Below are 22,387 nucleotides of genomic sequence, written 5' to 3'. Positions count from 1 at the left end.
TGCGCTGTTACTGTTCATTGTATGGAACCACAGAACTCAACCTGGAATATAAGTAGAAAATGTAAACTGTTGTATGTTGTGGTCGTTTTGAAGATCTGGTCTCATAATAGCCTACTTTTGTTATAATTATGTGTATTTTGTATTAATTGTTGGTATTCTGTACATTTTCACATCCAGATAATTATTTGTTATTGCAATGTGTATGTTGTTTCACAAAGTTGTAGAGATAAAATAAGATTACAAAGGATTTTTGAACTTTATGTGACAGTATACACAGAAAAAGGAAAACAAACAAATAGAGAATTTCTTGTGAAGAGATTTCAGAAATATAACAATGAAAATACCCAAGCTTCAATTGAAAATGATTGTTATTTCTTACAATCATAGCGAAGTTATATCCCCAAAATGTGAACACAATGTTTGTGAAGTGGGTAATGGGTATTTGTGTTTACAGGAGTTTTCATCACGAAAGGTGACGTCGGGGTCGGCACCATCGTTGGCTCCGCCGTCTTCAACATCCTCTGTATTATTGGAGTGTGTGGCATATTCGCCGTACAGGTACAGTCCAAAACACACACACACACACACACACACACACACACACACACACACACACACACACACACACACACACACACACACACACACACACACACACAAAACCTTATCAGTAATGTTTTTATGGCTCTTTATCTCTCAAACTTAGTATTCGTCCTACCAATATTCACTCAGACATTTATGAAGCATTTTAAACACTGCACTATAGAGTGGTTCAGTGATGACATCTTTTTCGGGGCATTGGCAAAGTTAGCATCGCAAACCCTCCCTCAACTATATTGCAGAAAATAGGCTCTGTGGCAAACACACGTTTATGATACTTAGACGTTTTGTTTTGCAGGATAATCGCCACACATTAACACCACTTTTTTGGTTTTGAAGCGTAAATTAAATTGCTAGAAGTAGAAAATTACGACCACAGGCATAACCACTGCTAAGCTAGAGAAGGCTAATGTTTAGCATGAGGACGTTAAGTATACTCATTTAGTCACCTAACCACATATCTTAATTCTGGCACTGCTAAACTAAAGGCGGCTATTGTATGACATAACAACATTTTTCAGTCTCATTTAGCCACTTATTAGCTACCCCCTTTTTTTAAGGCACATACTGGAGAAGCTTTGCACATTAACAATTGGGGTATTTTCTGACGTATTTTATGTCGTAGAACAAAATGTGAAAATCTTGCTTGGGTTAACCACAGTTCTAATCTAATCATTGATTTAGAGATGAGGTGTGATAACTTGTATTATGCTAACTAATGTCCAGTACTAAGTCATTTATATACTACTACTAGTCATTTCATTATTCATTCCTGCATCCATCCATCCATGAGCTGACAATGTGCTGATATGATGTTCTCATAGAATAATATTTCAATTTCCTGCATTACCCCTAAGTTGATACAAAAAATGAAAATAAAACCTCAAATGAATAATACAATCTCTCTCTCGTCTGAATCAACTGTTATGTGTTTCGTTCCCTGCTGTAATCCTGGGAGAAAGGCAGACTTGAAATTCTTATTTAGATTGCATGTTATGCAAGCCCAAAAGAGACTTGCACAAACACAAACAAGCACGCACAGAGCCTGCTTTATCCTGTTAGAAGTGCACAGCAGTGAGTGCATTGTGGGATGTGTGACCCAGCAGTGTGTGCCTGGGCTGCATGGTTTGGAAAAAAATACTTATTGAGATTATTTTGACTGATTTCGCAATTTGCAATGATTCACGATATTGGAGAGATTAATCGTTTTTGATTAGAATTCTTTTATGATTGAAAAATATATGAACTGTTAATGGTGGGAGTATTTTTTAAAGATGATCTGTTCAAATTATGTTTTGATAAGTCTGTAAAATATAATTTGTAGGTTGGGATAGTCCTGCAGCTCCATAATTCTTCCTTCAAAATGTATATATACAGTACATATTACAGTAAGCCTTTAACAAATAATGTTCTTCCTGCAATTTGAATATTGCACCTACACACGAGGATGAGAGCCATGTGAATTTTTTTCGAGATCTGACCAAAAGTGAATTATTTTATTAAAAATAAAGTCAGAATTCTGAGAAAGAAAATCACTTTTGGTTACACCTAAAAAATACATGAATGCAATAGTCCATATTTCCATTTCAATAAAATGTTGACTCTTGTGCAGCCTGTCTGTAAGTTTTGGCCTCTCTCTCTCTTTCTCAGGCGATCCATCTCACCCGCTGGCCTCTGATCAGAGACTCTACATACTACACCCTGTCGATCACTGCTCTCATAGTGGTAAGGAACAGCTTGATACGACCCAGAGTCACAAACATTGCAAATACAAAGATTCATCCTGCATTCTCTGGAAATATTAATAGATTTTATCACCAAACTTAAGTGGTCCTGATGTGTCCACATGTAATTATGCTCTTTGTAACCAACTCTATGAACATAATTCACAATGTTATCGTGTTAAACACAAGCCTTAATCTACATTTTCTGTGTTGTTTTACAATAACACAGTCACATTTGTTGGTGTTAGTGTATCACTACGGTAACGTACAGTGTTGAGACTATCGTTTTCCAACAGTTGTCTCCTGAGTTGTTAGCTGTGTCAAGAAACGAGACACAGGTGTATTCAAAGACAGAAGATGTTTGTCTTCATTTTCCTCTTCACCTTTATGAATTTACAATAATCATGCTTTTAAAAGCTGTTTTAATTGCATATTTAAATATCTGATTTTCACTTCTCTGTAATTTTTTCCTCTTTCATATTACAGTTCATATATGACGAGAAGATTGTTTGGTAAGTCTAATCTTTACACGTGTTGAATGTTTACAATTAATCAAAAATAAGAACAAATGATTCACATGGTAATTTATCCAAACTGTGTTTTCCAGGTGGGAAGCTCTGACGTTGGTTCTGATGTATTTCGTCTACATTTTCATAATGAAGTAAGTTTTTCTTAAAGAACACAAACAGGACAAAACAGGTTTAACAACCGTTTAATCATATCAGTAAGATTTTGATCATTACAACTAGTCACAATGCTTTTCATATTGATATTCAGTATGCTATGTTTTAAGTCGGTGATTATCAGTTGGCGTCAGAATGATCACTTCCTGTTGCTCTTTTTTCACATCAAAAGTTCTGCATTGACAAAACCTATTTAGGTCATTCTAGTAAGTCAACTGCAGGGTCGGGTTCTGCAATGTTTTTTGCTCCATGTGTTATTTTTCACAACCTCATTGGTGAGATTGAATTATCCTCCATGGCCACAATTTAACTTTATTAAACTTACATTTTTGTGAAAAAAGGTTCTGGCACTTTCTGAGTCTGGAATAAATTGACTTTCTTTCACTATTGTCTGGGGCCTTGGTATAAAGTGTGTTATTAATATTGATGTAAATACAAAAAAACAGAAAACTCTCGTGGATCTCCCCCATGGTAGCCCAATAAAACAAAACTGATGAGCATTTTTGTGATCAAATCTTTTTTAAATCACGTATTGTACATAAATGTTCGATGGGAATTAGACTTGACCTTTGTTTCAGGATGAACTCCTACGTTGTTCGTTTTCTGGAGAGGCGGGCGAAGAATTCGTCCAGTCTGAGGAACGGAGTGGCCTCTAACGGCGAGCTTGAAGATGGCTGTGACGCTACATCTGTTCTACTGAAGAAAGGTTCTTTTTTATGTTTATGATACTTACACTTTTTGTTAAGTAGGATCATCTCCACATATTAACACCACTTTTATGATTGTTGAGTGTAAATGCGATCTGTCGAAGTAAAAATGTAAAAGCGACTATGAAGAAACTGCATGACGGTGGCATGACATCACGTCACCACTGCTAAGCTAAAGGCGGCTAATGTTCAGCATGATGCATTTTTACCTATCAGTAATGTTTTTCTGTCTCTTTCTGTCTCTTCTCCCTTCACACAGTATTTCTCCTACCAACATTCACACAACATATTTAATCAAGCATTGTAGACACTGTATTTTTGAAAATGAGATCCTTGGCAAACAAATGTATGTGATACTTAAACGTTTTATTCATTAGGATAATCTCCACATATTAACAACACTTTCACAATAGTTTGAGCGTTAATGCATTTGCCAGAAGTAAAAAGCTAAAACCACAGGCATAACCACCGCTAAGCTAAAAGTGGAAAATGTTCGGTGTGACAACATTTAGCTGTCTCATTTATCAACCTGTTAGCAACAGTCGTTTCTAACATACATAAAAACTCCACACATTGACCAGTCGGGTAGTAACTGACATATTTTATGTCATCAAATAAAAAAATTAAATCTCTTTAGCTTTGTTTTTAACTACAGATCTTATATAAACGTTGATTACGAGACGAGGAAACCGGCAGTGGTAAAATGCTCATTTCCTGGTTTTAGGACTCCTGAATTCCTGCACCACTCCATTGCGCATGTGCATTATCTAACCCAGGACAGAGCCATGCTAACTTTCTCCCTCTTCTCCCACTTTTTAAGCTTAGTTAAAAAAAAAAACATGTAAGAATACATTATCTAGGATTTGATTTGTGTGTTAAAGAACTGTGTGTTCTAGCACGATGTCACGAGGTATGGAATATAGAAGATGCATGTGTGTGTTTCCCACAGCGAACCACCACAGGAAGCCGTCTGTGCTGATGGTGGACGAGCTGCTGTCAGCCTACCCCCACCAGCTGTCCTTCTCTGAGGCGGGCATGAGAATCATGATCACCGACCACTTCTCTCCGAGGACCAGGCTCACCATGGCTTCACGGATGCTCATCACAGAGGTACACACAGGCGCACTACAACACTTTTGATTGAAACATGAACAAAATAAAAGGATGGCTACCATTTCCAATTGGAAGCAGGCTGCAGTGGGTTTTCCTCAGAAGAGTGTGCGTTAGCCTAAACCCTAACCCTTACGTGTCAATTTCTGCTACTACAGCACACAAACCATATATACGCTCCTCTCATTACAGGCCATTACAGGCCACTAGCAATCAAATAATGACAGACTGCCTATGCTTTGGGGCGGCTGTAGCAAGTCCCTCAATCTGTAGGGACTTAGCATGGGAAGCAAAGGGCCGCCAGTTCAAGTCAACTGGGGGAAGGACTTCAACCCTTCTACCATATTTTAGTTTTATTCCTGTAGAGTGTGCTGTTTTCTTCTTCACCTAACACTCTTATCTCTGCAATTCGACAGCTCTGCTGTGCAGCTACTAAAGCGAACATCAGTGCTAGCTTCACAGACAGGATGAGGCGCTTTATAGCACTAATAATATGATGTTAATAAAAGCTTAAAAAGGAGATGCTAATGACTTTATTCACCAGTTGTCATTTAGACTGAGCACTACCTGTCTGAAATGAACATGATCACCTTGACTGCAGGGGTGTTGAAATTAATCGTTTCTACGATGCACCGCGATGCGGACGTGGACGATTCTGCATCGATGCAGTGACAGAACATAATCGATTATAGCGTAGTAACGTTGCTTCCTGATTGTACGGCCGCGGCTTTACAATAACATTTTTTTTTCTGTCACTTGAATATCAAATCGGTCGGTGACGCAGAGATCAGGGAACAGACGTGACAGCGGCACAGCGGCACAGCGACACCAAACACGGAGCAGTCTGCTTTCTCCACCAACACAAGAACACCAGTCCAGAACCAACAGCAGAAGGACCCGCTCTGAATCACTCCGTGTCGCTGCGGCTCAGAGACACAAGGATTTATGTTTTAAAAAAATACTCGCACATCATGTCAGGTTTTTGGTGGATTTAATTAAGTCTTGGATTGCAGAGTATGAATGTCCTCTTGCTATTTTCAGACGATATATACGTGTGTAAAGTTTGTGAAGGCAGGAGGAAAAAAGCTTCCGCGATCACCGTCTACTCTGTTCCTCCAAACCCCCCCCCCTGAAAATAACGAGTGACAGGCTGATAGTGACCTGATAGAAACTTTATTATTCACTTAATCACTGATTGAGATATGATGAAGCTAACTTAATCTCATACATTCATGGGATTTATGTAACAGTAAGACAGAGAATGTAAGTGTGCTCCCACATGCACTATTTTTGTTTGTATATGCTGTTGTAAATACTCCTGTTGTCTGCTGTGTTCTGACTCAAGTCCTGTGTGTGATGCCACATTCAGGACATTCAGTGTCCTTTCTTTAACAGAAGACCGTAGCTAGAAGCTGCAGCTAGACTGCTGAAGCATTAGTTGTTTGTTTTTGAGGATGGAACAACTTCACACACAGATATAGGGAGGCTAGACCTATACAATTAATTTATTTTGGTTTATAAATTAATGTCAAGACATTTATGTTATTGATTTCTGAAGCACTTTCTAAATAATAAAAAGAGAGTTCATATGTATTTACTGCATGTATTCATTGATGAAAAAGAAGCCATGTCAGGTAATATAGGAAATTGAGGATGCAACGCATTGGTATGAATCGTGATGCATCGGGATATCGAATCGAATCGGTGACAGGATAATCGTAATCTAATCGTGAGACCAGTGAAGATGCACAGCCCTACTAGACTGCAGTACATACTATTCTGTAAATCGGTCATTTATGAATAGACCAAAACTATATTATAAACATTAAGAAATTACAAACCTTAAGGGTTGTCAATATAACTGTTGAAATAATTAGATGAAACTTTGACCTGCTATCGCTTGCTAGAACATTTTTTAAAAGTTTATAACTGAGATGTAAACAAATAAACTCTTTTGAAGTTTCATTTTCAATATATACACAATAAAGAGTTCAGTTTTTTGTGCTTTTAAACTCATTTTGTTTACACATTGTGTGTGTGTGTGTGTGTGTGTGTGTGTGTGTGTGTGTGTGTGTGTGTGTGTGTGTGTGTGTGTGTGTGTGTGTGTGTGTGTGTGTGTGTGTGTGTGTGTGTGTGTGTGTGTGTGTGTGTGTGTGTGTGTGTATATATAACAGAGGCAGCGTCTAATCCACTCACGGACTTTGACCAACGGTGACTCAGATGTTCAAGTGAAAGGAGGAAGTAGGCGGGGCATAGAGAACGGGATGTCCGGACCTGAGAGGGGGATCGGCGTTCGCCGCGAGGACCGAGAGGCGGGCAACGAGACGGACAACGAGGACAACGACAACAATGAGAACGATGAAGAGGAAGAAGAAGAGGATGGAGGGGGGCCCTTTGTACCCTTCCAGTGCCCAGGTACCTGCTGGAGATGGATCTGTGGGCATTGTGTTTACACTGTTATTGGAAATGATCTATTGTCACTTGTGTTTAAAGACATACTTTTTTGGAAAACCCTGATTTGCACACATTTAAAAAAAGTTGAGTGCAAAACACTGGACACATTCTCACACTCAACGACGGCCATCTTGGTTATGTGACGGAAGCTTCACAACCAGTTGAACTAAACATATACAAGTCATGCATATATTTTTTATTCACAATATAAGTAACGTACTTACATCACTATTCTGGTGTTGAAAAGAAAACACGGTTAATTGAGTGGTGTGATGATTTGGTATCGCTAATGTTAGTAACTAGCTAGCTATCCAACTGCAGCGATAAAAAGTTAAATAAAAAATATAAAGATAGTTATTTAAACATAAAAAGTGAACATAAAATGTCCAATAAATGATCAAATACAAATAACTGAATGTGCAATAAAACATTGTATGTAAAAAAAGTTAAATGTTTAATAAAAGATAAACATTTTTGAATAAAAACAGAAATAAAAAATATAAAAATAAAAATGTTGACATTGTACTACAACATGTAACATCTATATTACAATTGACGTACATGAGATAACATTGTCCTAATACGGTATAGTATGAGAGAGCATGATAATCTTTGTATCAGTCTGTTGATCCTTCCTCCCTCTTCATCAGTGTATATATCTCATGTTTCTTGTGTGTTTGCAGCGGGGGGGTTCAACAAGCTGAAGTGGCTGGTGGCCTGGCCTCTCTGCCTGCTGCTGTACTTCACCGTCCCCAACTGCTCCACGCCTCGCTGGGACAACTACTTCATGCTGTCCTTCTTCTGCTCCACCCTGTGGATCGCTGGCTTCTCCTACATCATGGTCTGGATGGTGAGAGACTGGGGGGGAAATTGAGGGGGAGGCACATTGGTAGAAATGTAGATAAAAAAACCTAATGATTTAAATAAATAGCCACGTGTTCATCCTGGCAAGCTGATGTACATAGACAATTTACAGAACTCTCTTTCTCATTCTAAGTAAATGGGAGTTAGGGTTAGGGTTAGGGTTAGGGTTAGAAATAGTACTTGTAGTACCACTGTTTGGCCACTGCGAAAACCTGCTTTGATTTAGATTTCGTAATAGAAAAACAAATACCTGCCAAAATACAGGCAGTAATATTCTGTCTTCCTCTGTCAGGTGACAGTGATCGGCTTCACACTCGGTATCCCGGACGTCATCATGGGCATCACCTTCCTGGCAGCCGGCACCAGCGTCCCTGATTGCATGGCCAGCCTTATAGTGGCACGACAAGGTAAACACACACACACACACACACACAAACACACACACAAACACACACACTCACACACACACACACAAATAACAGGTTACAAAACTGTCATTTAGCACAAACACACACACAAACAGCTCATTGAAGCCAAACAACAGAATCAAAGTGAATGCAGTATCAAAGAGCCAGAGAGGGAAGAGATGACAGAGAGAGAGATGGGTGGGGGGGAGTGTGAGTGGGGGGGGCTTTTCCACTGTCCCCCTTCCATCCCTGTGGCGAGGCTGTAAAAGAAAGGGGGGGTGGTGAGAGCAGACAGCCTGACAGGGTCCCTTCCTCCATCCTTTCATCTGTATTTATTCTTGCTCCTGTTATCAAATATTTAAACTGTTCTGTGTGGAGGGCGGGGCGATTGAGGTTTGGGGATGGGTCATGCTCGCAGATCCACTGATGTCACACGTATCAACCCACCTATGTCCCAACCTGACACATCCCAGTGTAACTTCCTGTTTCCCTGTTACCAACTCAATGTTCCTTTTATGCTTAGCTTGCTTCTAGTTAATTAACATCCTTTAACGGTGTAATAATCAAATATTACATTAAAGGACAGGTGTCATGCTTTTCCGGTTATTACCCGTCCCCTTGTGTGTTATGAAGGTTTTTATGCATGTAAACGGTGTGCAGAGTCAAAACCCTCAAAGTACACCCTGTAGCGAGTAAAACTCTAACACAGAAAATACCTCCCCAAAACGCCTCGTTGGAGATACGTCATTGTCCATTGTTTACTTCCTGGGTATCGCTACGTAGGGATACCCAGTAGCCACGCCCAGAGCTATGACGCGATACGGTCATGCGGTACCCGGAACCAAATGGACCAATCCGTGGAGCTGTTACGTTACGTCCGCGGAGCCGTTACATTAAGCCCCCGCTGATTGGTCCAAATTGACCAATCCACGGACTTCCTCACACACACACATCTGTATGCAGGGAGCAGGCAGCTCTGCTGATTTCTCCTCCCTGTGCATGCTGATAACAGACAGTTGGGATCGCGGCGAAATTCTCTCTGCAGACCCATTCTCACAGCGTTTATCAACCTTTTTCTTACTCAATATCAAGCCACACTTATTGTTTTTACTTCAGCTGTGACTTTGTGTGTGCTCAGGATGAGTTTGGCTGTGTTTGGCTGTGTATCCTAAACAAGGAACACCTCCACGGAGCTCAGCGCGATTCACAACGTCCCGACCAATCAGAGCACACTGTGCTCACAGGGAGGGTGGGGGCTGGAGCTATTGGAGCTACAACGAGCCGTTAAAGGCAGAGAGTGAAATTCAGTGAATACACGTAGTTTACAGAGATGCTGTATGCGAAACCAATGTGAGTTTGGAAAATTGCACAATATAAATCTATTTTAGTAGACCTCAACAATGGAATTATGATCAGTGGAAATGGCCATGACACCTCTCCTTTAAACAAACAAGAATTGGCTAAAACCATAAAAGTTGGTAATGAAGTTGAAATGTGCGCCATTTTTTAAAATGCCTTAAATGATAAGAAAATGACTTGCTCTTGCTTGTTTAAGTATGTTTTTCTGGGAACTTCAATTGTTATCTCAGAATTGTGATTTATTTCTCAGAATTCTGAGATTTTCTCAGAACTGCATCTCTTAATAACCCTAACCCCAAATCCGAAAATAAGTCACTTTACGTCAGAACTCAACAATTTCCAAAATTGGGATCAATAAAGTGAATATGATCTAATCTCAATAAAAAAAGTGGAGATAATTCTTTTTCGTAAGTATGTGAAACAGGTTAAATTGTTGATCTGTGATCTACAAAATATTCTTAATCTAGCATCCTCAGATCGATTGCTTCTGTCTCCATCCACATATCCGGGGAACGTGGGGTATTCTTCTCATTAGTGTAAAGTTCTTGAGGAAACAACAATGTATACTCACGTGATTATTTCTCCCCATATATCAGAGGCGAAACACATCTCGGTAACTCTCTCTACGTTTCTTTCTATCTTACTTTCCTTACAAATGTATCTGTTCAGGAATGGGAGACATGGCTGTGTCCAACTCCATCGGCAGTAACGTGTTCGACATCCTGGTGGGGCTCGGGCTCCCCTGGTCCGTGAAGACCCTCGCTATCAACTACGGCACTGATGTAAGTAACACACTCCCCAATGTACCTCAAACCCCCTCTTCTCAAGGTCAAACCTGAACTATTCACAGCAATACAGGTGATGGCAATGTTCAGAATTCATCAACACTAAAGTAGGTGTTTCTTCTAACTTTAGATAACCATCAAAATAGTATTTTGCCTAAATTAAAGTCATTAAGTGGAGTGTCTGTACATCCAAGGCTAGTTTACTTTTCATGATGTAACATAACACCTTTCAGTTACCCACAGCATGACAGCACTACTCAAAACATATATTTACTAGATGGAAATAAGAACAATACATTGGGGTGACAAAAGTCAACTTTTTTTTGTAACCCTGTCAACAGGGACGTGCACAAATGTTGGAGCAGTTTCTCAGTAAAGAGAAAACATGATAACAAGAACAAAATGCTATGCAGCTATCTGCAACGAATTACTGATAACAAATACAACATTTAAAATTAGAAAACAAAAAGCAAGAGAAAAATAATTGCTGAGTAACTGGTTTGTTTATAAAAGCAGCTGGGTTATGCACCACCACAAAAAATGAAAACAAAGAAAATTAATTGGTATAGAAATGAGCTGTTGTTATTCATACATGTTTCCAAAAATAATGAATAGTTAACAAAAGCATAAATGGTGTTCAGTGGCATTAGGATTTCAGACGATGTTATCAGTATCCTGAGTTGTTACTGAAGTGCACTCTTTTTGCTTCTCACAACTGCACAGACCTTGCATTCTGTAGATATACATACTTCTTTTTTAAGTGAACAGTACATTAATGTCCATAACTTGTGAAACATTGGAAAAATGGTACGATTAACTCAGGATTGTACCCAGACTCCACTGGAATTAATTCATTTTGCAGCTAAATGTAATAATACAACAACAACAACAACATCCAGGCTACCACGATTTTAGGGCCAAAAGTGAAAAATGTATTGAGTTCTGATCAAAAATGATATTTTTAACACTAGAACCGCCAATCGGGTCAGTTTGACCCAGAGCTGTTTTTTATTGTATGTAACTTTTTTTCAATAAAATATTAAAGTCTCCCAGTCCGTGACTTTTCCTGAAAGTGTGTTATGTAGCACCCTATGTTGTTAAAAATTGTCAATATGAAGTCAGATTGAAGAAATCGCCCAAAATATTGCCATTTATACCTATTTCCGCCAAGCGGGTCATATTGACCCCACCCCTTTTCATATAAACATGACGTGTTGCTATAGCAACGCCTTTTGTCTACTGCGGTTCCTTGTAGATTGAGAGATAGATTGAGAGAGAGAGAGATAGATGGATAGATATATTGATAGATAGTTATAGATAGAGAGAGAGAGAGAGAGAGAGATAGATGGATAGATATATTGATAGATAGTTATAGATAGAGAGAGAGAGAGAGAGAGAGAGAGAGAGAGAGAGAGAGATAGATGGATAGATATATTGATAGATAGTTATAGATAGAGAGAGAGAGAGAGAGAGAGAGAGATAGATGGATAGATATATTGATAGATAGTTATAGATAGAGAGAGAGAGAGAGAGATAGAGACAGTCTGTAGTGAAGGAGTGCGCTCCCGCTCACGGGAGACTGCTCGCGCTGCACTCCGCAGCAAACAGCTGTGGGGCGAGTTGAAAGCACGTTATGCTGGCCGGGGTGTCTAAATAATGCTTCCAGGCCAGCGGGCCATTTATAATGTTGAGCCCTGTATGAAAAGCTGAGAGTCCACAGATTCTATTGGTATACGTTTCATCCCTGTGCGATCAAAATTCACTGTTCAATAAAAGAACATTTGACCTTGAAAATCAATGCATTCTAATAGCGGGTCAATTTGACCCAGGTGGCGGTTTTAGGTATACAAAAACCTCTGGCGGTTCTAGTGTTAAAGTCATAATCCTGCAAAAAAAGGCAGAATTCAGACGAGTCAGAACTCCAATTAATAGTAGTAATAGATGTTATTTGTACCATTATGAAATGTACGAGAGGATCAAAGTTTCTGCCACTTTTCTTCTGTGTTCGTTCTAATAGTAATAGTATTAATGTCTCACACTTTATCTTCTTGCAGATCAAAATCAACAGCAAAGGCTTGATCTTCTCCGTGGGGCTCCTGCTGGCCTCTGTGTTCATGACTGTGAGTGACAGCACGTCTCATCACATACCTCTGAAACCCCTTTTCCACTGAGAGATCCGTTCTAGTTCCGAGCCGGGCTGGTTTGGTTCACAGTTAGTTCAACTTGGAAACAAGTTAAGATCCAATTTGCTTTTCCACCGACCAGCGCCTGAGAAGAACCACGTCATGACGTCACGTTTATGTTGATCCCCAGCCTTTGACTGATATGGCTCTTGGTTTTTGGTGCCGGCCGAGCAATTAGTTGGCCCCACATTCATCTAGTTGGCAGGCCAGAGAGCCGGAGTTGCTGCAGTGTAAACACAAAAAACACAAAAAAGTGGTTTGAAATGGGGCACCGGCTTCAAACTGTCTCTGGAACTGCCTCGGTGGGAAAGGGATATAATAGAGTTCTGATATCCGTCCATGTGTTTGTTTCATCAGCCCATTGATCTGTTAATCTGCCTTTTTACCACCCCCCCCATCTGTGTCTATCTCTCTGTCCAGGTCCTGGGAGTTCACCTCAACAAGTGGACTCTGGACAAGCGCCTGGGTTTCACGTGTCTCCTCCTCTACTCCGTCTTCCTGTGTGTCTCCTGCCTTATCGAGTACAATATCTTCACCTTCGTCAACCTGCCAACCTGCCGCGACGATTAGCACACACACAGACACGTGCACACATATACACTATATAAACGGTGTTTGCAAAGAATTCCAACACATTCCGACGATAGAATTAGACCCAGAAAGTATAATTCTTAATATATTTAACAGCGAGAATGATTTGCAAATACCATTTAAAACACACTCACTTACCTGCTTTTATGAGAAGATGTTATCTGCTGTGTCGGCTAGTCTTCGGGGCAGAGATAGAAATGACTGACGTGCCCTCACACAGGACAGAACTGAGGACAGGAGTCACCACTACTGCTTGCTCCTGACTTGAGGACCTTTATTTTGAAACTCCCTGTATTTAGGTGTGAAAGTAGTCATGTTTACTAGCTGCTAACCTTTCCTGAGAGGAAAGGTGGGTCTTTTAGATCTACTAGTTGAGAGTAATAATTATAAAAGCAATGATGTAAATAGGTGAGAGGGTGTAGATTAGCGCTGTGGTTCAGATAACGTTTTTTAAAACACAGTTAAGAGTGCAAATCTTCAGGCAAAGAACAGACAATGGTAAGCAGATGGGCCCGATTTTCAAACACCATTATCTTAAGACTATTGTTGATTTCCAACATGTGGACATTATTAAGTATTTTCAGTGAAACATTTTAAGAAACACAACCCCCACACAGAATCAGGGCATTATCAAAAAATATTCAAAAAGAACCCCTCAGCGTATTTTAATTTAAGCGGTTAGGTCAAAAACGAACCCTTTACCTCCTCATGGTTCTGTTTTCATGCTTTACAAATGTTAGTCTGTTTGGCCAATCATTGGAAATTTCAGAGACATTTTCAGGAAACTTGGCCAATCACAGGTGATTCCCAGCATAGGGAACAGCTACTCTTCAGAGATGCATACGGAAGATGATTGGGGCCACATGTGAAATTATTTTTGAGATCTTACCAAAACTAAAATTCCTTGTGAGTTCTGATAAAAAAGGTATTTCCTTTCCTTTCCTTTTCAGAGGTCTGCACTTTGATCTCAGAACTAAAAAAAAACATACATTTTTGCCGGATCCAAAAAGAAAATTCACATGTGGCCCTTATCAACTTCCGTAGGTTGGTAGAAGAATTCATTAATACCAACATTGACTCTCCATCTCTCTACAGATCTCTACAGTACTTTTACCTTCTTTGAGATCATGTTGCAGCACAGTTACGATGGTGTCCACATGGTGTCTTGTTTTTGGCGGAAAGGCTAACGCTCCTAGCCTTTTCATTGATGCTATGACAATGATTTATTGGCAATGTATCACCGCTTTTTTATGGCAGAATAGCATCTACCTTTTGGATTTTATTGTCTGTTTTCAGCTACTATATGTTAGTTTGATTTGATTGTTTTTTCACCACACTAAAAGATGCTAGCTCTCACACTTTGTATGAATGAGCTGCACCGCTCAGTCTGACAGCCGTAGAGGAAGATCTGCGCTCAGCGAGAAAAGTACAAGGGTCCGCCAGACTGATCGGTTCAAACAAACAGGCTTTTAGTCTTTGTTGTAATAGTTTCCGTCTGAGAGACACGGTGAAAAACAAGCTTCTCCCCTAATTTACCGTGACATCACCTACGCTTGTCCGAAAAAAAGATCAGAGCGCTTGAGAAAAAAGACGCTAGGTGCAACGCTGTTTCTCAAGGTGGCCGCATGCAAAAGCATAAGCTCTCTCCTCATTGGAAACAATTGAAAAAAGATGCTGCCGCTCAAAAAAGGTACTATGTGGACACAAGCCGTTAGCTGCTAGCCGTTGGCCGCTAGCAGTTAGCAGCGTACAATAGCATATTGTTCTCTGTATCTTTGCCTTTTTCTGGAGAACAAAATAACCTAAACCTTTTTGTCCAATAATGCCCACATTTAATTTCCTCCTCAAGCTTTACCATCAATAGCATCATAGTTGTAGCTCCTATATTTTTTACTGGGAATTAAATAGCTTTAAGGGGAGATTCTTCTTTATCTTCTGTAAATAGACCACCTCTGTAAATACCCCTAGATGTCATATTTATTATTTATTCATGTCATTCGCACATTTCCCCTCTGGAGGTCACAAAGCACCCGGGCAGGTTTTATTTATGGACCCAGTTGGCTGGAACCACTCGTGTTCGAACAAGCACAATTTCCTCGAAAAGGTATTTTGTCTTGTTGATTTTATTAATGACTTTTATGTTGTATGTGTGGATGTTAAAAAAAGAAATCAAACTTGCACTGAAGAGCTTAAACTAGGAGACTTTAAGTGTTTCTCCTGATGCGTGCTGATTATAAGGATGGCATCCTTGTAAAATGAAGCAGGTTTTATGAAAGAATTATGTTTTTTAGAGAAGTAAATGTTTTGGGAGATTGTTGCGGAGAGGTGTCGTAGTTTGCGCTGCCACCTAGGGACAGAAATGATGAACTGCTGCTTTTTTTCTCTTCTGGAAGACGCCGACCAAATAGACTGAAAACAGTGGTGGCATTATTTCAAACAGGTCGCACGAGGTACTTCCTCTGCGGTGAATTTCCTGCTACACTCGTGAGGTAAAGATGCAATACCAAGCATCAGGACTTTTATTCCAGCTCTAATACTCAAAGGTTGAGCGTTCAACTTTATTTTTATCCAGGAGTTCTTTGTATTTTGTAACGCCTAATGTCTAGATTTGTCCAGATTTGGTAGGTTTGTGGTAAAATTGAGATAAATATTCCTACTGTACTAGTTTTTTGGAGCATGTACAATGTGGTTCGTGAAACCCTACGGAGGATTTGTATTCAACTACTGGAGTCACACTATTCCTCAAAGACTTCCAGCACAGAAATGAACTCTTCATCGGTCAGATTCATCAAAATGTCAGCTTTCCTCAATTCTTTTTTTTTTTCAATGGAAGACAATTGCTAAAAAAGTCTGATTTGTTTCAGGGAAATGTTTAATTTATTGACGAGTATTATCAAATATAAGATCTGAGAAATATTGTCTTTCGAATGTGCAAATAATTTATGTTTGTTGTCAATATATCATATATCACATTTATTTATACAGAGGCAGAGTGCTATGAACGGAAAACAGGGTTTACGTGTGTCGCGAATCTTATGTAATGCAATAACTATGAGCTTATGTGTAAATATGCCGCTTTAATGATCAAAGACACATTAGTTGAACATGATGTCTGTCAATATGTGACTCTGTAACAGCATTCCTAACAAAGTTATTTATCAATGACTATACACACAATCACAGCAGGACTGTTATTAACATATGGAGCCCTACAACTCTTATCATGGTCAGTTCTTCCACACTGTATTATCAAATAATAATGGGACACGGAATTATTTAAGTTATTCTCAAATACTGTTGATTCTGGTTATAAAGTAGCCTGAAGCTAGGTTTTGAATTTGAGCCTTGAAATATATAACTAATTTCCCATTTTTTCAAATTATTTATTTGAAAGTTACTCTGAAATATCAAATTAATCTGGTGCTATTTATAGTGAAAGAGAATATTCTGAGATGGTATACAAAGTTTCATTTATTTGAAAAGGTTTTTGTAGAGTTTATAGAGATATCTATATCTGAAACAGCCCATGGGAAGCCCATTTCTGCCAGAAAAAGGATGAACATGAAATGTTGCAAAAATCAAATGAGATGCTGAGTCAAAAGTCTGATTAGGTCCTTCAAAAATGATGAGGTAGTCACATTGTGATAATGCAAGTCAACCTTTTGATGAATGATGCAATACTCATTTACAATTATGAATATATATTTTAATATATAAACATTTTTGACTTGCATTCTTTGGGTTTAAGTTAGTATGTCATCATTAAGCCTTTCTATGTAATACATCTCATCTCAAGTCACATTTTGAAGTTAAATAATGATATTACTTTCTTAAAATGTTGACTCATAATTACGTTATTTCAGATAATAACTAGATATGTGTTGAATTATCATGACTTCTGGTTTCAAATATGCCTCGCATTAATACCCTTAAAGATCTTCTAATATGAAGGAAAAATATGACACACATTCATTCAATCCAAGTGAGTTATACTTTATAATAGAGTGGTGCAGGAATGAGTCCTAAAACCCTGAAATGAGTTAGCATGTTACCATTTGTGGGTCCCTCGTCTCGAAGTCAATTGTTTTTTTAACCAGTTTTTTGGTGAGAAGCCTGAAATAAGATCTGTTGTTAACACGAGCTGAAGAGATTTTCATGTTTAGTTCTAGGACATAAAATACGTCAGTAATACCCCACTTGTGAATGTCCGAAGCTTTTATGTGTTATCAAAATGGTGGTTGCTAACAAGTGGATTAATAAACTACTAAACATCATCACACCAAATATTAGCCACACAGCTTAGCAGTGGTGACGCGCAACCATTTGACCATGATGTAGTTTGTTTATAGCATTACGTTAGCTTTTCATTACTGCAGATTGAATTCATGCTTCAGAAAGCACAACGTGATAATATGTGGAAATGATCCTGCTGAACAAAGTATCATGAACATGTGTTGGCCAAAGATCTTGTTTTTTTAAATATTCCAAAATACAATGTTTAAGTCCAATTGCTTTTTGTCAAGGGAGCCTTTTGCAATGCAAACATCCGGGTCGGCCTACAAAAATACATCATCAGTGCACCACTCGATAGGCATCATATTATGTTCTGAAGACATGGGACCAATCAAATAAAGTATATCTCTTTCGAAACCAATAATGCTGATGACTGTTCAAAGTTTAGTTTCAAGACAGTCTGTGTTTTAATTTAAATCAAGCAGCGGATCTTTAAGCATGTAGCATTCCTTGCTATTCCTAGCTATATTAACAGCTATTCACTCTATATGATACACTACTCTGGCTGAAACAACACTTGGTACAAGGCATCATCATTCGTTCATGTTTTGAAGTATTTTCAGTACCACAGGGCATTTTTTCAGAAATATCTGTATCACGCACTTTACCATTTAACAATTGATGGTACCGATGATTTGGTCGAATACATTCTGTGCTGCTATTCACTGTTTGTACCTGAACATATGGGTCTTTGAAAAACCAACCAAACTACTACATTTTGAAAAGAGGTGTCTTGTGTAGGAGATTTCTTAATAATGTTGTGATATTCACATTGGTGATATTGCTGATGTACATACTGTATATAGATAGGTGTAAATGTATTTATATATTTTTTGTCTCAACCTGTATATCTGTTGAATATATTTTCATAGATCCTAGGTGCCCTTTGTACCCCCCTTTGATGTGTTTGAGACCTCTGAAGATATTGTCCTTTGTTTACTCGCATGGAGATATTTCAATATGATAAATAATTTAAAGTAAATCTTAATGTATATTGGGATGAGGGTTCAACACGTTTTTTAGATGGCACTGGATTTAGTTTGAACTGGATATCCTAGATGACTGCATGCTGTTGCTAGTACGGGATATAAGAGATAGAGAGTGTGAGTGTTTGCAGACGATACGTTTCTCTGTATCTAAGCTTTACCTCTTCATACACAAGAAAACTTTTCAACATAGGTTTACTTTGTGTTTAGATGTTTTAAATGTAATTTTGAGAGATTATTGTGCTACCTTAGCATTAATAAAGTTGTCTTTGCTTAAGGAAACACAAGCCTTGTCCTGTGGTACGTTTTTATTGGATATACAAACTCACACATGCATGCAGAGATTCCTTTAAAGGACTGACAAGTACCTCTTATATTGTCACTTAACGGTAATGTATACTTGCACACACTCCCTGTTTAAGTGTATACTTTCGCTTTGCCTTGTCATAGTTTTTCTCTTTGCAGATATCCCATAGATACGGATGTGGAGCTTTTGATGTACAGTCATAAGAGTTGGGAGGGTTACTTTAAAGGGGACCTATCATGCAAAATGCACTTTTGCACGTCTTTTATACATGAATATGTGTCCCCGGTGTTCCAGGGAACTCACCAAGTGTCAGAAAACACAACCCTCTCTATTTTCCTCCATACCCAAATCTCTAAAAAAGGGGCTGCAACGGATCTGATAAAAACTGATCCAGATTTTAACACTGTCCTGACGTCAGGACAGTGGCGCTACGGCTATTGGGCCAACTCCACCAATCAGGAGTAGACAGCCGTTCGAAAGGCCTGTAGATGGTGCTGTTCTCACAGAATCAGCCCTTGCAAAAACAGAGCTAACATTTTTCCAATTGAGCGAAATGAGGCATGGCTAAAATGCATGATCTGTTTGGTATTTTGAAAAAAAAAAAGTATAAATATGCCTTATATAGGTATGGTCCTACACTATATTATTCAAATATAGCATGATAGGTCCACTTTAAAGAAAAAAAATATGTAACAATTACCTGTAAAAAAGTGTTTAAAAAAAAAAAAGTAATGTAACCTTATTACTTTCCGTTACTTTCGGATTTGGATACTTCAATATCAAATGCAATGAAAAAAAGAAAAGGAAAATCTGATGTTTTTTTACCAAAGTGATTTATATAACACAACAGAACAGTGTGCCCTTAGAAAAGAAGAAACCAAGATATTTAGGATCAGAAAAGTGTGCTCTGCTCAGAGATTTTATTTATAGTAAAGCTGCCTTTCATTCAGCATATTCAGGCAGTAGCTTAAACACCAACACTGAAACACATGAGCACATACTACAGTTTAAAAAAGCAGAAATTAAATCTGAGCTGAGAGAAAATGCTCCGTTTTAGTTTAATACACACAGTTAAGCTCACACACACTATTTTATGAACATATAGGATCACCTGCTGAATTAAAAACAGAACAAATGAAGCAAAGAAAGTGAAAACCATAAAGCAGATTCAGGCAGTAGGCGTATAGATTCACACTTAAAGTATTATCCTACAGAACAGTACAGCTGACAGAGAAGAGATAACATCTGATCCTTTACAACAAACACTATATGCTCTTTCTAGGTTTTTAGTAACACTGTAATCCTGCTAGTTATCCCCAGTTTTTATTTATTTAAAAGTATTCTGATTACGTATTTTTTGTTTATGTAACTGTAAGAGAATACAGCTATCTTTTTTGTATCCTTATTACATATTCCCATTACATGTAATCCGTTACTCTCCAAGCATGAAAGTCATTAGGATACATCATTGATGCACCATGAAGGTCATTACCAACTAATCCATCATCACTAAACTGTTAACCAATTGAACTACTTTCATTGCATTATTAAAAGAAGAATACTGTATACTCTGGGTCTTAGACTTTTATATTTATAGCTTATATTACCTCAATATAATTATAACTTTTCGTTATTTTCTCCAATAGATACTTTTTTGTTATTTTAACTACTGGTCATTTTCAGCATTTATCATTTTAATTTTTTTAATCTAAATGACAAAATGTTTAATTTCGAATTTGGGAGAAATGTTTTCAGTGCTTTATAGAATAAAATGAAAATGTTTACTCAACTACATACCAACAACACTGAAGCAATACCCCCAACCTGTAGTTCCATGAGTGAATTATGATAAACAGTGATCACTACACAAGTCCCCCCAGAATTCTTCTTTTTTAAAACTGCCATAATTCCCAAACCCTACATTCTTGAGACATAATTTTTCATGACAAACGTAGGAAAACATCTCGTAGCTTGAAAAATGACAAATAATTAAGCAAAAATAATTAAACAAAATGCCTCTTGAGGGCATGAAGTGACAAAAACGTTCAACATGTCTCCATTAAAACCCATTGTAATTTCAGGCTGATATTTCCTCACAGCAGCAGCCGCACACCTTTAGTTAAACTGCCAAAAAGGCCACATTATTAACCCGAAAGTACACAAAGATTACATTTCTCTCTCTCTCTCTCTCTCTCTCTCTCTCTCTCTCTCTCTCTCTCTCTCTCTCTCTCTCTCTCTCTCTCTCTCTCTCTCTCTCTCTCTCTCTCTCTCTCTCTCTCTCTCTCTCTCTCTTGCCACACACAGACGCACACACTCTCTCTCTCTCTCTCTCACACACAATGTTCCAAACGGCCCAAAACTTCACAGGTTTGGTAACGATGCAGCCATCAACGCATCTAAGCGTATTATGGGGTGTCATCAAATGCCGTTGCCATGGCGACAGATCATTCGCCATCAAGTTAGTTGAAAAGTTTGCAGTTCAAATATTCTGCTGCTTTTCCAAGCCTTTTTACTTTATTTTCTTCACTCGTCACACATTCAAGCCCCCAGTGTTCATGTATCATTTCAATCTAAATTCTTCACTTTCTTCTTACACATTACATTTCAGCATAGCAGTTTAGCGTCAGCTTTTCAGCATAAAGCATTCCCACTAGCAATTTCTTCAGGAATTGCATTCTCTAGTTTATTTATGTTATGCAAACATATCAATAATCCTACAGTGAAAATACAAAATTATTTCTCCCAAAACTCATCAAAATGTTACTGATTGCATTTTGTGCTCTAATACTGCTATCTAGTGGGCATTTAGGTGAACTTCAATTATTCGATTCCCATCCATAGCTCTAATTTTTATAAATAATGTTTTGTCCCTTTAGACATTCAAATGATATACCTCTAGTTCTAAATTGGGTAGTAAAATGTATTAAGTCCCGTTGAATAACATTTCTGTAGATTAATCCCTGGTTTATTCGGTTTATTCACACACACATGAATTGAACAATTCATTCAGAGCCAGGCAACAGAAATGAATTGGACCCAACCAAGTGCTCAATTGGGAAGGGGTGGGAGGAGGTCACAATGGTTTTCCTTGACAAACGGAAGTAAATATAAAATAAATAGTAAAAAAAAAAGGGTTCATAAAATAAAACAAACTGCATAAATTCCTAGGAGAAGACACCACATTCCCCGGAGATGTAACGACTACACTCTCAAAGGTTTGGTACGGATTATTTCTCTCTTTTGCAGTGTGTATGTAGGACTGTACGTTTTGGTCCAATCTGCGTTACTGTTGCCTTATGGGAAACGTAGTTCGGTAGCCGCTCCCAATGTTCTT

General features: G+C 38.4%; 1 protein-coding gene across 1 annotated transcript in view; it reads left to right on the top strand.

Moving 5' to 3' along the window:
- Positions 1-19,033, top strand: part of slc24a3 (solute carrier family 24 member 3) — a 112,065-nt gene extending 93,032 nt beyond the window's left edge. The window contains exons 6-17 of the mRNA XM_034122149.1: positions 455-558; positions 2,251-2,325; positions 2,811-2,836; positions 2,932-2,985; positions 3,586-3,713; positions 4,664-4,824; positions 6,999-7,239; positions 7,962-8,128; positions 8,435-8,549; positions 10,578-10,690; positions 12,748-12,813; positions 13,297-19,033. Of these exons, the coding sequence (XP_033978040.1) occupies positions 455-558; positions 2,251-2,325; positions 2,811-2,836; positions 2,932-2,985; positions 3,586-3,713; positions 4,664-4,824; positions 6,999-7,239; positions 7,962-8,128; positions 8,435-8,549; positions 10,578-10,690; positions 12,748-12,813; positions 13,297-13,446 (1,400 nt within the window). The 3' untranslated portion in view covers positions 13,447-19,033. The remainder of the gene's footprint in view (positions 1-454; positions 559-2,250; positions 2,326-2,810; positions 2,837-2,931; positions 2,986-3,585; positions 3,714-4,663; positions 4,825-6,998; positions 7,240-7,961; positions 8,129-8,434; positions 8,550-10,577; positions 10,691-12,747; positions 12,814-13,296) is intronic.
- The last annotated feature ends 3,354 nt before the right edge of the window (positions 19,034-22,387 follow it).

This window comes from Trematomus bernacchii, unplaced genomic scaffold (assembly GCF_902827165.1).
Source record: "Trematomus bernacchii unplaced genomic scaffold, fTreBer1.1, whole genome shotgun sequence".
Taxonomy (NCBI): Eukaryota; Metazoa; Chordata; class Actinopteri; order Perciformes; family Nototheniidae; genus Trematomus; species Trematomus bernacchii.
This window is presented reverse-complemented; position numbering and strand designations above follow the sequence as displayed.